Source organism: Cavia porcellus, unplaced genomic scaffold (assembly GCF_034190915.1).
Source record: "Cavia porcellus strain 051 isolate PalLab524CR breed Dunkin Hartley unplaced genomic scaffold, mCavPor4.1 scaffold_1, whole genome shotgun sequence".
Classification (NCBI taxonomy): domain Eukaryota; kingdom Metazoa; phylum Chordata; class Mammalia; order Rodentia; family Caviidae; genus Cavia; species Cavia porcellus.
In genome coordinates this window covers 140,800,252-140,812,477 of record NW_026947484.1, presented here as the reverse complement: position 1 = coordinate 140,812,477, position 12,226 = coordinate 140,800,252, and the positions used below count along the sequence as shown (strand labels likewise).

The 12,226-nt window shown below is 41.2% G+C and overlaps 1 protein-coding gene across 4 annotated transcripts in view; it reads right to left on the bottom strand.

The window, feature by feature from the left end:
• The window catches only part of Chd1l (chromodomain helicase DNA binding protein 1 like), a 93,587-nt gene extending 81,813 nt beyond the window's left edge, over positions 1-11,774 (bottom strand). For 3 of the 4 annotated variants that reach the window (XR_010049893.1, XR_010049894.1, XM_063256753.1), the window contains exons 1-2: positions 11,614-11,774; positions 2,054-2,166 (exon numbers count right to left, since the gene is read on the bottom strand). Coding sequence is in view for 2 of the 4 variants with exons in the window: in XM_063256753.1 (XP_063112823.1) it covers positions 2,054-2,166; positions 11,614-11,722 (222 nt within the window). In the remaining 2 variants the exon portion in view is untranslated. The remainder of the gene's footprint in view (positions 1-2,053; positions 2,167-11,613) is intronic. The other variant, XM_063256762.1, reaches the window with a different exon arrangement.
• Between the last annotated feature and the right edge of the window lie 452 nt (positions 11,775-12,226).

Below are 12,226 nucleotides of genomic sequence, written 5' to 3'. Positions count from 1 at the left end.
AAAGTTTATCTTTCATTACCATAAACCAGATTTGTTTGCAAAACAACCTGAAGTCACCAGTGAATTCTACCAAACATTTAAGGAAGGAAGAAACAACACCAATTCTATATATACTTTTCCAGAAATCTGAAGAGGAAATATTTCTCAACTCATTTTGAGGCCAGCTTTAACTCGATACTGGAATCAGACAAAAATATTTTAAGAAATTACTGATCAATATTGTTTATGATATAGATACAAAAAATTCTGAACAAGCTTTAAATGAAACCAATGTGGAGGTAGTATGTTTTTAGGGATTTGTTTTGTTTCATTTTGTTTTGTTCTAAGAGAATGTCTCACTATGTATTGCAAGCTAGCCTCATCATGTAATCCTTCTGCCTCAGCCTGCTGGGACTACAGGTATAAGCCATTATACTTGGTATTTTGAGGGATTTTTGAAGGAAAGCTGGAAAGGCTAAGGACATGTAGAATTTCTGGCTCTGAATAAAGTCAACAGGACGATGCTACTAACTGATGCAAAGGAGTGCAGGAATGGCCCTTGATGGGTCCAAGAGCCTCCTAAATGAGCTGCCAGAGAAATCCAAAAAACTGAGCTTTGATCTAATTCCACAATTCTCAGTTCAGGAATGTACAAATGACAGACAGATTAGCCTGAGAAAGTGAAAGGTGGTTAAGTGAAATATCTCAGTGTGTGGTTGACAAGATACACCCGGCTTAAATAGTCTCAAACACATCGTCAAACTAGCCTATCTGCAGAACTGCTCCAGCTTAAAATTTATGTATATAAGGTGAGCCTTAGAGGAGATAGTTGAGTTGATGAGATCTTGGCTCATTCTAAAGCTTTTTTTGGCTAAAGCCTTTCACTGATAAAGCCTCTTTGGGAATGCAAAATTTGTATCTCCACTTCACCTGAACAAGTTGCCTCTGAGGCATTGGCTTCTTTGCTATCCTATAGGTAAGTAAACCTTGAGTGATTAACCTAAGAGATGTCATGACTACTAGACTTTTCATTCATCCAAGCCCACTAAAAACATCTGTCAATCCAGAGCAGTGCTGCTACTCATCCTGACAGAAACATCAATCTCAACATACCAATTGCTTAGTAATGCCCAAGAGGCCACACTGGACTCCCCAGGTCTTTAGGCTCTATCTCGCTTCCTTTTAAGGCAGATGGTCAAGATATATTAGGAAAAACAGTGCGTACTTCTACTGTACCACTCTACCATGGTAATGAAATGAAAAACAGCCCCATTCCTGTGAGAAAAAAGTAGTCCTTTCTGTCAAAGAAGATACAAATATCTCCATTTTATTAAAAAAAAAGCTATTTTTGTAAAATGTACACATGCTTATTTTACTGTTCCTTGAAAACCTGAGGCAAAGAGCTACCTACCTGTCCACCTTCCATAAAACTCTGTAACAAAGGGCTTTTAAGAACACAGAATTTGTACTGCTAGCAACCACAAGTTCATTAAACTAGCCATCAGGTAAGACTACATTCCCACAGAGGCAATAGCCTATCAGGAATAAAACCCAGATGGGCTGCCCACTCTGTGCCTGCTTGAGTTATCTGGCTGTTTACCTTTCTGCAGAAGTAAAGTTTGTCTTGCCAAGAAACTTTCAAAAGTTTGTTTTCTTTTGTCCTGTTTGCAACACCAGAGAATTCATGCCAAACACCCCAAGCAAGGAAGGGAGACTTGTATGGTATTATTATAAGCAATCCCATTAACTATGTAAAGTTTTGCTATGGACATCAGGATCAACTTGATTCCTGGGAAGGAATATTCGCTTTACATAGAGAAAAGTATTGTGCCTGAGCCATTAAATGCACTTTTAACCCATAAATGTCTTCTCACAGATACCAGATAAGACAAGGGTAGTGACACAACCATCCCCACAACTATAAAAATCAACTCCAAGGTTTTGACATCTTAAATGTTTACATATTTCACAACCTACTATAAAATTACATATCGCAGCTACCAGCTAAAGATGGTAATGAGTTGTGAGGAAGTACATCAGGGCAGGGAACAGTGCACAGTCCATAGTAACATACCTGGCAGGTCTTACCCAGGCCCATCTCATCTCCCAGGATGCAACCATTCTGACAGTGGAAGCGCTGGGCTAGCCAATTGACTCCCTCCAGTTGATAAGGGCGTAAATGAATTCCTAGAAATGGAAAATACAGCAAATACAAAAGCAAACACTTTAGCATATAGATAGGTCAAGTTTTAAGATTTAATGAACAACAAGTGGACTGTACATTTGCCTACTTAATAACACCCATCTAAATTTGCCAAACACACTAAAGGAAAATGGAGATGATTATACTAAATCATGCTTCAACAGAGAGATGCAGGGCTAAAAATGGAAATCATGCTTCACAATGGCTATTTAACAGCACACAAGGATGGCAAAAAAACTCATTTCAAATATAATTATACATCAAAAGTAAAACATAGGCAAAACAATTGCCCCCTTAAAGGCACAATCCATCTCCTGATTCCAAGATTAGTAAGTATGTTATCTTACATGGCAAAGGGACTCTATGGATACAACAAAGGTTACAGGCCTTGAGATGGGAGATTTTTTGAAATTATCCAAGTGGGCCAATCTAATCATACGAATCCTTAGGAGAGAACATTTACCAGCTGTGATTAGAGAGGGTGAGGACCACAAAGATACAACGCTATTGGCCTCAAATATGGAGGAGAGCTGCGTCAGCAATGCCTCATTTCTGGAATGAACGCTAGTATAAGATTCAGGCAGTAATGAGGCCAAATCCTAAATTGACTGACGTAACAGTGGAAGACTATACTACAGCTTTGAGTGGCAGTGAGTAAGTGTGATTAAAAGGTAGTTTGGAATTAACAATATAGCTAGTAAAGCATGAAGCTATGAGAATAAAAACATGAAGCAATGGGGACCCCAGGGAGCTGAGATCTAAGGAAAACGTCTGCTGAAAAAAGCTGCAGGCAGCAAACAGGGGAAGCTCATGAGAGAGGTCATGCGGGCTCCAGCTGGCAAGGGGGTAAGAGTCAGGTTGCCCGTGGCCTTCGCAGCTCACATCTTCCTATCAGGTGCTGGACATGAACTAGAGGATTTAACAACTGCCCTTGCTGAGTGTCAGTCTTGGTTTGGTCCAATTCCTTTCTAGGCCTCAATTCCTCCCTTTTGGAATGGTACTGTTTACTCCATGCCATTGTATGCTGGAAATATTTAACTTTCTTTTTTATTTTTATACAGGATCAAAGCTAAAAATTTGCCTTAGGTCTCAAAAGAAGACTTTGGACTTGACTTGCAATTGTTAAGAGTTTGGCAACTCTTGGAGATGGGCTGAACATATTTTGCACAGTGAGATGATGGGCAAGAGTCTTTTGGGGGTTAGGGACTAATGCTATGGTTTATATCCAAAACGTCACTCAAAAGGTTCATGTGTTCAGAGGCAAAGCTTTAGGAAGGTAACTGGATTAATTCGCTGATGAATTCATAACTGAACAGACAATTAGAAAGTGAGGCCCACTTGAGAGTAATAATGCACCTTTGAAGAGTACTGCTCTCTTTTCTTCTCTCTGTTCCTGTCCCTGACCCTGTCTCTCTGTTTCCTGGCTGTGATATTTTGAAGTTTATCTCTACTATGACCTTCTGATGTTTTTGTCTCCGAAGCAGCTGATCATAGACTGAAACCTCTTAAACATGATCTAAAATAAACCTTTTCTTGTTTAAGTTGTGGGTATAGGTATGTTGTCCCAATGAAATGAGGATGACTAATACATGAACTTAATTCTAGACAAGTGTAGTGGCACACACCTATAATCTAAGCACTGTAGGAAGCTGGGGTAACGGGATCCAAGTTCAAGTCCTACTTAGACTACACAGTGTGGCCCTGTCTCAAAAAAAAAAAAAAAAACAACTAAGAAGGGCTGGAGATGTAGCTCAGTGGTGAAGCGCCCCGGAGTCTGACCCCTAGAACCACACAAACACTCTCTTTCTCTCTCACACACACACAGACTCCTTCAGCCCCCCACCTGCTTGCCAGCAGAAGTAGTGCTCTGTAGGGAACTCAGCACAGTACTGAAGTTGTCATGGCAAGCACAGGAAAGGAGAGAAGATGGGACAAGAATTTTGCAGGTCTTGGGGACATGGGAAGACACCTGAGAATTTACATTTCAAAGGCTGCCCATTGATGTGCAAAGACTACCAGGGAACTTGGACCAAAGATACTTCTTATCTACCTGTCCAATGTCCTTGCCTTCGTCTTTCTGTCCCTGGGAAAAGGACACAATTCTCTCTGCTCAGGGCCAATGGTCTTATCCCACTTTCTGCCTGCCTATACTCTAAGCATAATAAATTCCACACAGTGTTGCTTTTACACAAATCTGAGGGCCTTTGCTGGCCCCTCCATGTGTTACATATGCCATATAGATCTATCTAGGAGGAGGCAAGGCATTATATAATAAAAATTATATATGAATTATATATTATATAGTTATTATATCATTATTATATATGAATTATATAATAAAAAGTTTAATTTTTAAAAATGATAAGAAATTATATCCACAATGATTACAGAATTTAACAATTAAGAGTCAATTGCAAAAAACCAGAGTTACCTTAGATAGGATTTAACATACATCTAACATCCCAAACCACCTTACCATCTAAAACAGGAAAAACTGACCATACATAGTGTGGTCCATGCCTGTAATCCCAGCCCTCAAGTGCCTAAGGCAGGAGGATCACTATGAGTTTGAGGCCAGTTTGAGCCATATAGTAAGTTCAAAGCTAGCCTGAACTACATAGCAAGACACTGACTCCAAATACACATATGGGAAAATTGGTTAATTGATGAATTTTAGTCAAAATTTAATTCTTTTATAAACCATATATCTGAGGAAAATTCTAATAACTCTCAAAACTCTACAATGAAAAAACAATTTGATTTAAAAATGAGAAAAATCATAAAGAAGTTATGTATATCAGACAGGTTTTAATAACATTAGCCAGCAGGGAAATTTATTAAAACTATGATGAGATACCATTGCACACATATTAGTCAAACATTGGAAAGGTCTCAGAAACTAGATCATGCATATCTTGCAGGTGGACATGTGATATGCACTCCAGCAATAGTCTGGCAGTTTAAAAATTAAACATACAACCCACCACTTGACCTATTTATCCCAAAGAAATGAAAGTTTATTTTCACATAAAACTTGTATATATATACTTATGAACATCTCTTTTCTTTTCCCAAAAGCCAAAGAAACAACTCACATATTCTCAGAAGGTGAAGGATAAGTAAACCGCAATAATCCAAATTTTGTAATATTACTTAACAAAAGGAAGAGAAGGGGGAAGAGGAGTGAAAGAGGAAGAGGAGAAGAAGGAGGAGGAAGAGGAGGAGGAGAAGGAGCAGGAGGAGGAGGTGGTGATGGAGAAGGAATTCCCAGAGAATTACCAGCTGAGTGAAGAATCCCGTCCGGAAGAACATGGCAGATAGACAGCAGCAGCTACAGAGGCTCTCTGAGATACCCCACTTAAAATCCAGGAATGGTGTGGTACGAGGAGTCCTAAGCAAGGGGAGATACACTCTGCCAACCCAGGAATGAACTAAGCTAAAAGAAACCAACTGGAAATCCAATCCTGGTGCTATAACAGGAACAGATAAAATCTCAGCACGGAAGCTAGAACCCGTGCCACTGGAAGCCGCAATTTGAATTTCCTGCTGCGGCTGCTGCGTCTAAGTCTGCTGGGCAGGGAGAGAGACGCGCAAAAGCTCTGAGAGCAGGAATCTGCGAACAGAGTTGAGAGCGGGACTAGTAGGGAGCCCTACATCAACTTGCGGTGAGTGAGCGGATGGGGACCCTTTCATAGAGTAGGAGGCTCCAGCAAAGGACATACTGGGACCAGGCAGACTTGCCAGAACAGGACACTGCAGTGACATTAGTCACATATTCCCCTCTCAAGCGGGATTGGTGGGGAGTGCCTGGTCTGCATGACGCCACTGACTAAGACCCAGTAGGCTAGCCCAAACCAGGTCCCAGTGCATGGAGGTGCACCCTAGCGGTGAAGCCTTCGATAGGTTGACCTGGAGGGGCAGGCCCAGCAGAGGCTGCCCAGGTCTGTGTCTCCCTAGTATAACGCAGTGGGCAGGAACACCTAGCCGGTGCAATTCAAACAAACCGTAACCAACAAAGAGAAAAAAATTGGGCCTCTTACATTCGCTTGTATGGAAGGAACAAAAAGTATGGGAAGAGGAAGCAACAAGAAAGGGTCCTCAGGCCCAAATCCTGAGAACACTGATCCAGGAAAGGGAAACACAAAGGAAGACAGAAAACATGCAATATCAGATACGGTACAAAAGACATAAAGCGATATCTCCAGAGCCTCATAAACGAGTTTAAAAATGAAGTATTTAATGAAATAAAGCAAGATATAAGTAGAATAGTTAGAGAAATGCTAAGCACCGCCCAAGGAAAAACAGATGGTGGAATTGAAGAACAGAAAAAAAAGGGGAGAATTGTTTGATGGAGAAAATAGAGAAAACATAGAATACGTGAAGCAGGTTCAAAGAGATTACCAGGAAACTAAAAACTCTATCGAAAGCTGGCATAACAGCCTGAAAGAAACTAAGGATAGATTATCTGAACTGGAGGGCTGATTTGTAATTTGGGAGCATGAAATGAAAAACTTCTTAAAAATAACAAGAAAACAAACAGCAATAATACAAAGGCTAGAAGATGATAAGAGGATCTATAACTTAAGAATTAAGAACATAAAAAAAGAAGTAGGGACACAAACAAATGGACTACAAAAGCTATTCACAGAAATAATCCAAGAGAATTTCCCTAATTTAGCAAAAGGTAAAGATACTCAGATGTATGAGGCATACAGGATCCAGGATCCCAGCCACCTACAACCCAAACAGAGCTACACCCAGGCATATAATAATCAAAATTCCAGAAATCCAATATAAAAACAGAATACTAAAAGCCGTCAGAGACAAGAAACAGATCGCTTACAAGGGAACACCCATCAGAATTACAGCTGACTTCTTGGCACAAACCATCAAATCACAAAGAGCGTGAGGGGAAATAATTCAAGCTTTGAAAGATAACAACCTCCAGCCAAGATTGATATATCCTGCACAACTGTCCCTAGAAATTGATGGAAAAACAAGGTGCTTCCAGGATAAAGAGGAACTAGGAGAATTTGCAACCACCAATTCAACTCTACAGAGAATACTGCAGGATATTCTAAAAAAGGAAAATACCAAGACTTCAGAAACAGTGGCAGAGAGGCCACAATGACTGAAGCAGAAAGCAAAATGAAAAAGACAAACTGACAACAAACGACAGAAAAAGAGTTCAACAGAAATGAGGCAGAGAAGATTGGATGGTAGGAACAGCTATTTTGGAGAAAACAAGACATCATAATAACTAGTGCTGATTTAGCATCATCTTGCTTTGAAGTCCCATCAAGCTTTTATTCTTCTGTCTCTATCGGTCTTAACAGGTTGTACCTTATTGGATTTTATTATATGTGATAATATAAGCAAAAACTTTTATAGACAAGGAGATTATACAGAAACCATTGTTCACTTTCTGATAGTTGGTTCTAAATACCCTATAATACTGTCATTCTCTTGAATGGTTTTACATTGTCTTGATATGTTTGGTGCTACAGTATACGAAGTTATACTCAGAGATTTCAAGGAAAGAGACACTATGGTAACTACTTTTATGTCAGGATATCTTGTGAAACATTAAATGGTTATGCTTTGACCTGCACTGTTTTGTTGTTATGCCCTCTTTTATCTAAATCTCCTTTTTTAAAAAATTATTTACTTTTTTATTTTTATCCTTTTAATTAAGGGAAAAATAAAAAATAGCAGGATACATTATAGTAACCTACTTTAATTTCCTATTAACTTGATTTGAAACCCTGTATAGTCCTCACCTCTTGCTTTGGCTGATTTTCCTCTATTCTGCTTTGCTTGATAGTACCAAGTTCGAAAGTATAGGCAAAACTGTGAAGACAATAAGATTCATTATGACGCCCATTCCGATTGACTATTATCTTCTTTTAAAGTCCTGTAATGTCTCCAATGTTTTGGTTTTATTCTTTACTGTTTTGTTCAATTTTATTATAACTGATGATATAGGCAATTCTTTTTAAGAATGCAACAGGCAGTATGGTAACCATTGTTGATCACCTAGTATTTTGTTTTTACATCATGTATTATGTCCATCCTTTTGATTTGACTGACTCTGTTCTGTAAACATTTGGTTTTACTCTCTTCAAAAAAAAGTAATAAGAACTGTGGGAGTAATAAAACCTAAAACGTGTAATTGTCGTTGTACAAAAGAAAGGAAAAGAAAGTGCTCTAAAGAATATAACTGCATTTATATCTAAGTGTATAAGATAGATAACCATAAAAAAAAAGAAAAAGGTCAATCCCTACAAAACATATGATACAAGTTACATATCATTTTCAAAAATGACAACACCATAAAAAGACAAGCAGTCTTCAGGAGTTAAGGAAATGATGGGGTAGACGATAAGTGAATGTAGCAAACAAAGGGCCACTGGAGGAATTCTTGTAGAGACGGAAATGTTCTGGATCTTGACTGTGTCAGTGTCAACACTGAAGCTGTGACCCTGCTATAGTTTTACAAGATGTCACTATTCTGCCATGGAGAAAACTAAGTAGAGGTTACACAGATCCTGCTGTATTATTTCTTACAACTGCATGTGAATCTTGAATTATATAGTAAAAAGTTTAACTTTTAAAAATGATATCAAATTATATCCACAATGATTACAGAATTTAACACTTAGGAGTCAATTGCAAAAAACCAGAATTACCTTAGATAGATAGGATTTAATGTAAGAAATTAGGTCACCACAAAACTGTTGAAAGGGCTGAAGAACTACTCTCCAGGTTTTGTTTCACCAACAACTGCTGAATCTGTATCACCGAACTGGCTCACCAAAGAAGTCTATCTCTGACTAGGAAGCCAGGAACCAACCAGGAGCCCATGGCACCAACTGTCAGCTCTAGATCTAATCACCTCTGCTGCAATCCATGACAGCAAAACAGATGCTTCACATACTTCCCAACAAAGTAGCAGTTAAGAGGGAAGCTGAAAAATCCAAATTCTCCCCAACTTCTGTGGTGCTTCTCTTTGTAATCTCCATTTGGCTAGAGTCAAGTTACCACAGAATCACAAGGAGTCTGGGAAAAGTAGTCATTTGTTTTCTAACCTCCAGATTGTAGAGTGCCTTGCCTGCTCCTCAGAGATAACATTTAGTGAAAAAAATCATGAAGAGATAGGTCTGCATATTCTAGAAAGAAAAAGGTCACATAGGGCTGAGGATATAGCACAGCATCCTAAGCATCTTCCTAGCAAGCACAAGGTCGTGAATTTGATTCCCAGTATCCCCACACACAAAAAAAGAAAAGGTCACAAATACCTTTCTAATTCAAAGATCCAAAATATCCAATGTCCATCATTACTAGTAACCAAATAAACATTAACTTAAACAATAAAAGGGCAATTTTGACTTCTCAATTTAGGAAATACCAGCATGTTGGATGAATAAAGATATGTACAAATATTTTCCACATTCTCTTTTAAAAATACTGCCTTTGAGGGATTAAGAATCCATACCACAATAAATATTTACTTATAAAGACATTTGTTAGTATTAATTAAGCAGTTGTTGGTGAAGCTAAACCTGGAGAATAGTTCTCCAGCCCTTCAACAATTTTGTGGTGACTTAATACCTTATGTTAAATCCTACCTAAAGCAATTCTGTTTTTTGCAGTTGACTCTTAAGTATTAAATTCCATTATCTTTGTGGATATAATTTCACACAATTGCAAAAAAAAAAATATGAAACCTAAGTAAATACCTAAGAAGGACCAGATAAACTACAGAACATTATTATATGAAATCACCCAAAATCATGATTTAAAAAAGGTATATAATAAAACCCTATTTTTGTGCTCCCTACTCCCCCCAGAAAGAAAGGAAACTAGAGATTCACACCCACGTAACACACCACATACACACACACCAATGACCAGCAGGATAGAAAACATGTTAACAATTAATAGGATTGTGGAAATTAAAATTTCTTTTTTTTTTTAACCCATGGGCTATTTCCTCAAATGTTTTGCAGAGAACATGTATTCTGTAATAAAGAAAAAATCAGCCTGGATTTTTTAAAATAAAATCAAAAACAACAGAGACGGAAAATATTTATTTTGACAAACAGAAATAGAAATTACAAGTTAGAATAATCAGCAGTTATTCCTTTGGTTACTTTTGTTTTGTTTCCCTCCTTCCTTATTACCAGTTAATAAACACATTTTCCCCTTCATGTTTCCCATACAGTAATCTTCTGTATTTACACACACTATCCTATCCACGCAAGCCTGCAATCTCTTGCCCACTCGCCTCAATAAACCACACAAGTTCACAAGGATGTTTCTTACGACCTGCCGCTGACTATCAATGTGCACACCTTGCTGAGACCTCTCTCACACGCTTATGAAGCTACCATTCCTGACACCACTTGGAAGAACGGGCAACACATAAATACACACACTTCAAGCCGGGTGTGTTGGCCCAAGTTTATAATTCCAGCAATCAGGAAGCTGTGACAGTCGGCACTTGCAGCATGCTGAACTACATACAACAAAAAGTATACCTTAAAATATGCCGAAAACAAAGGTTGCTCCACAATCTCATACTTGAACGGAATTATACACGCCTCTGAACTCTGGGACTGAAGGTGGGACAGGCCTTCGTCTCACATCTGCGCCTTTTCCACTCACCTGCACCTCTTCTAGGCTAAACACGGCACCCCTTCCACTTGCACCCCTTCGAGAATAACCTCTGACTGCCGTGGTGTTTAGCACAGCGTGAGCTAAACAAGTACTTGCTTATACTTTTAAGAGCGCTCCTTCGCTAGCCTAGAAACTCTGGGTCGGCTCACATGCCTTTTGCTCATCCCTACTGAGCACCCAAGGGCGCACTCTCCAAGGTATTTCGGTAAAGTCGTGAATACCGACTGGACCCTGACCCCGGTCCAGATGAGCGACTCCGCCGCCGCACTGCACCGCTGCGTCTCCAGCGGAGAACCCGGAGGTCGGGCGCAGGGGGAGGGGACAGGGACTGGGACTGGGACGGGGACAGGGACGGGGACGGGGACGGGGACGGGGCGGCGTGACACAGCGTCTGCCGCGTGCGTCCGAGTCCAGCGTCGGGGAGGACGGGCTCGGGGAAGGCGGGCTCAGGGCGGTCTGTCCCACGACCGCGCGCGCAGAGTCCACGGAGAAGGAAACCTAAAGTGCAATGCGATTTTCAGAGGCGCCCGGAAGCAGCTAAGACCGCGTGGCCGGTCGCAGACGACCGGGACGCACAGTCGAAATGCGGGCGCCGTCTCCGCAAAGACTGCGACTTCTCACTTCCCACGGTCCCCGCCGCCGACCCGCCGATCCCCAGGCCCGGCCCCGCCTCAGTCTCGCGGCGGCCCGGAACTCCCCCCCGCCGGCGCCCCAACCGGGTCAGCGCTCCGGGCGGTCCCCGAGCCACTCACCCGTCAGGCCCCACTGTCGTAACTCCTGCTCCTGCACCCGCGACCGAACCGCCTCGGGTCTGCCCCGAGCCTGGAGGGCCAGCAAGAAGCCGGGCACGTCGCCATCCATCGGGCTGCGACAGGCTCCGCCCCGCGGCCCCGCGGCCCCACGCGCTTTTCCTTCACTTCCCGGCGTGCCACGGCGTACGGGCAGGCGATGAGTCGCCGCCAGGGGGCGCGCGTGCACAGGCCTGGTCTCCCCGCTGGCTCCCGAGTCTCCCTGCGAGACGCCCATAGTGCCTCCAGTGTCCAACGCGGGATTCCTGCGGAGGAGCTTCGGACCGTGTGCACAAGGAAGTGCAAATCAGGGTTTCAGTTTGGGCGTCCCAACTCTTATTAACATTCCCTACCCTCCCACAGTCAGCAAGACTGTAAAGTATAGTGCGCTCGGTTCTTTTTATGCTAATGATGCATTAGATGTATACCCTGAAATCCCCTTATCTATTCCTTGCTAGTTGAAGGCCAAAGTTGGGAACTCCGTAGAGGCAATAAGTGGTAATCACCAGAGTTCACAGGGCTGTGAATGGGGAGAAATTAAAACAATGTTCTGTCACCATGATTCATTATCAGCTTT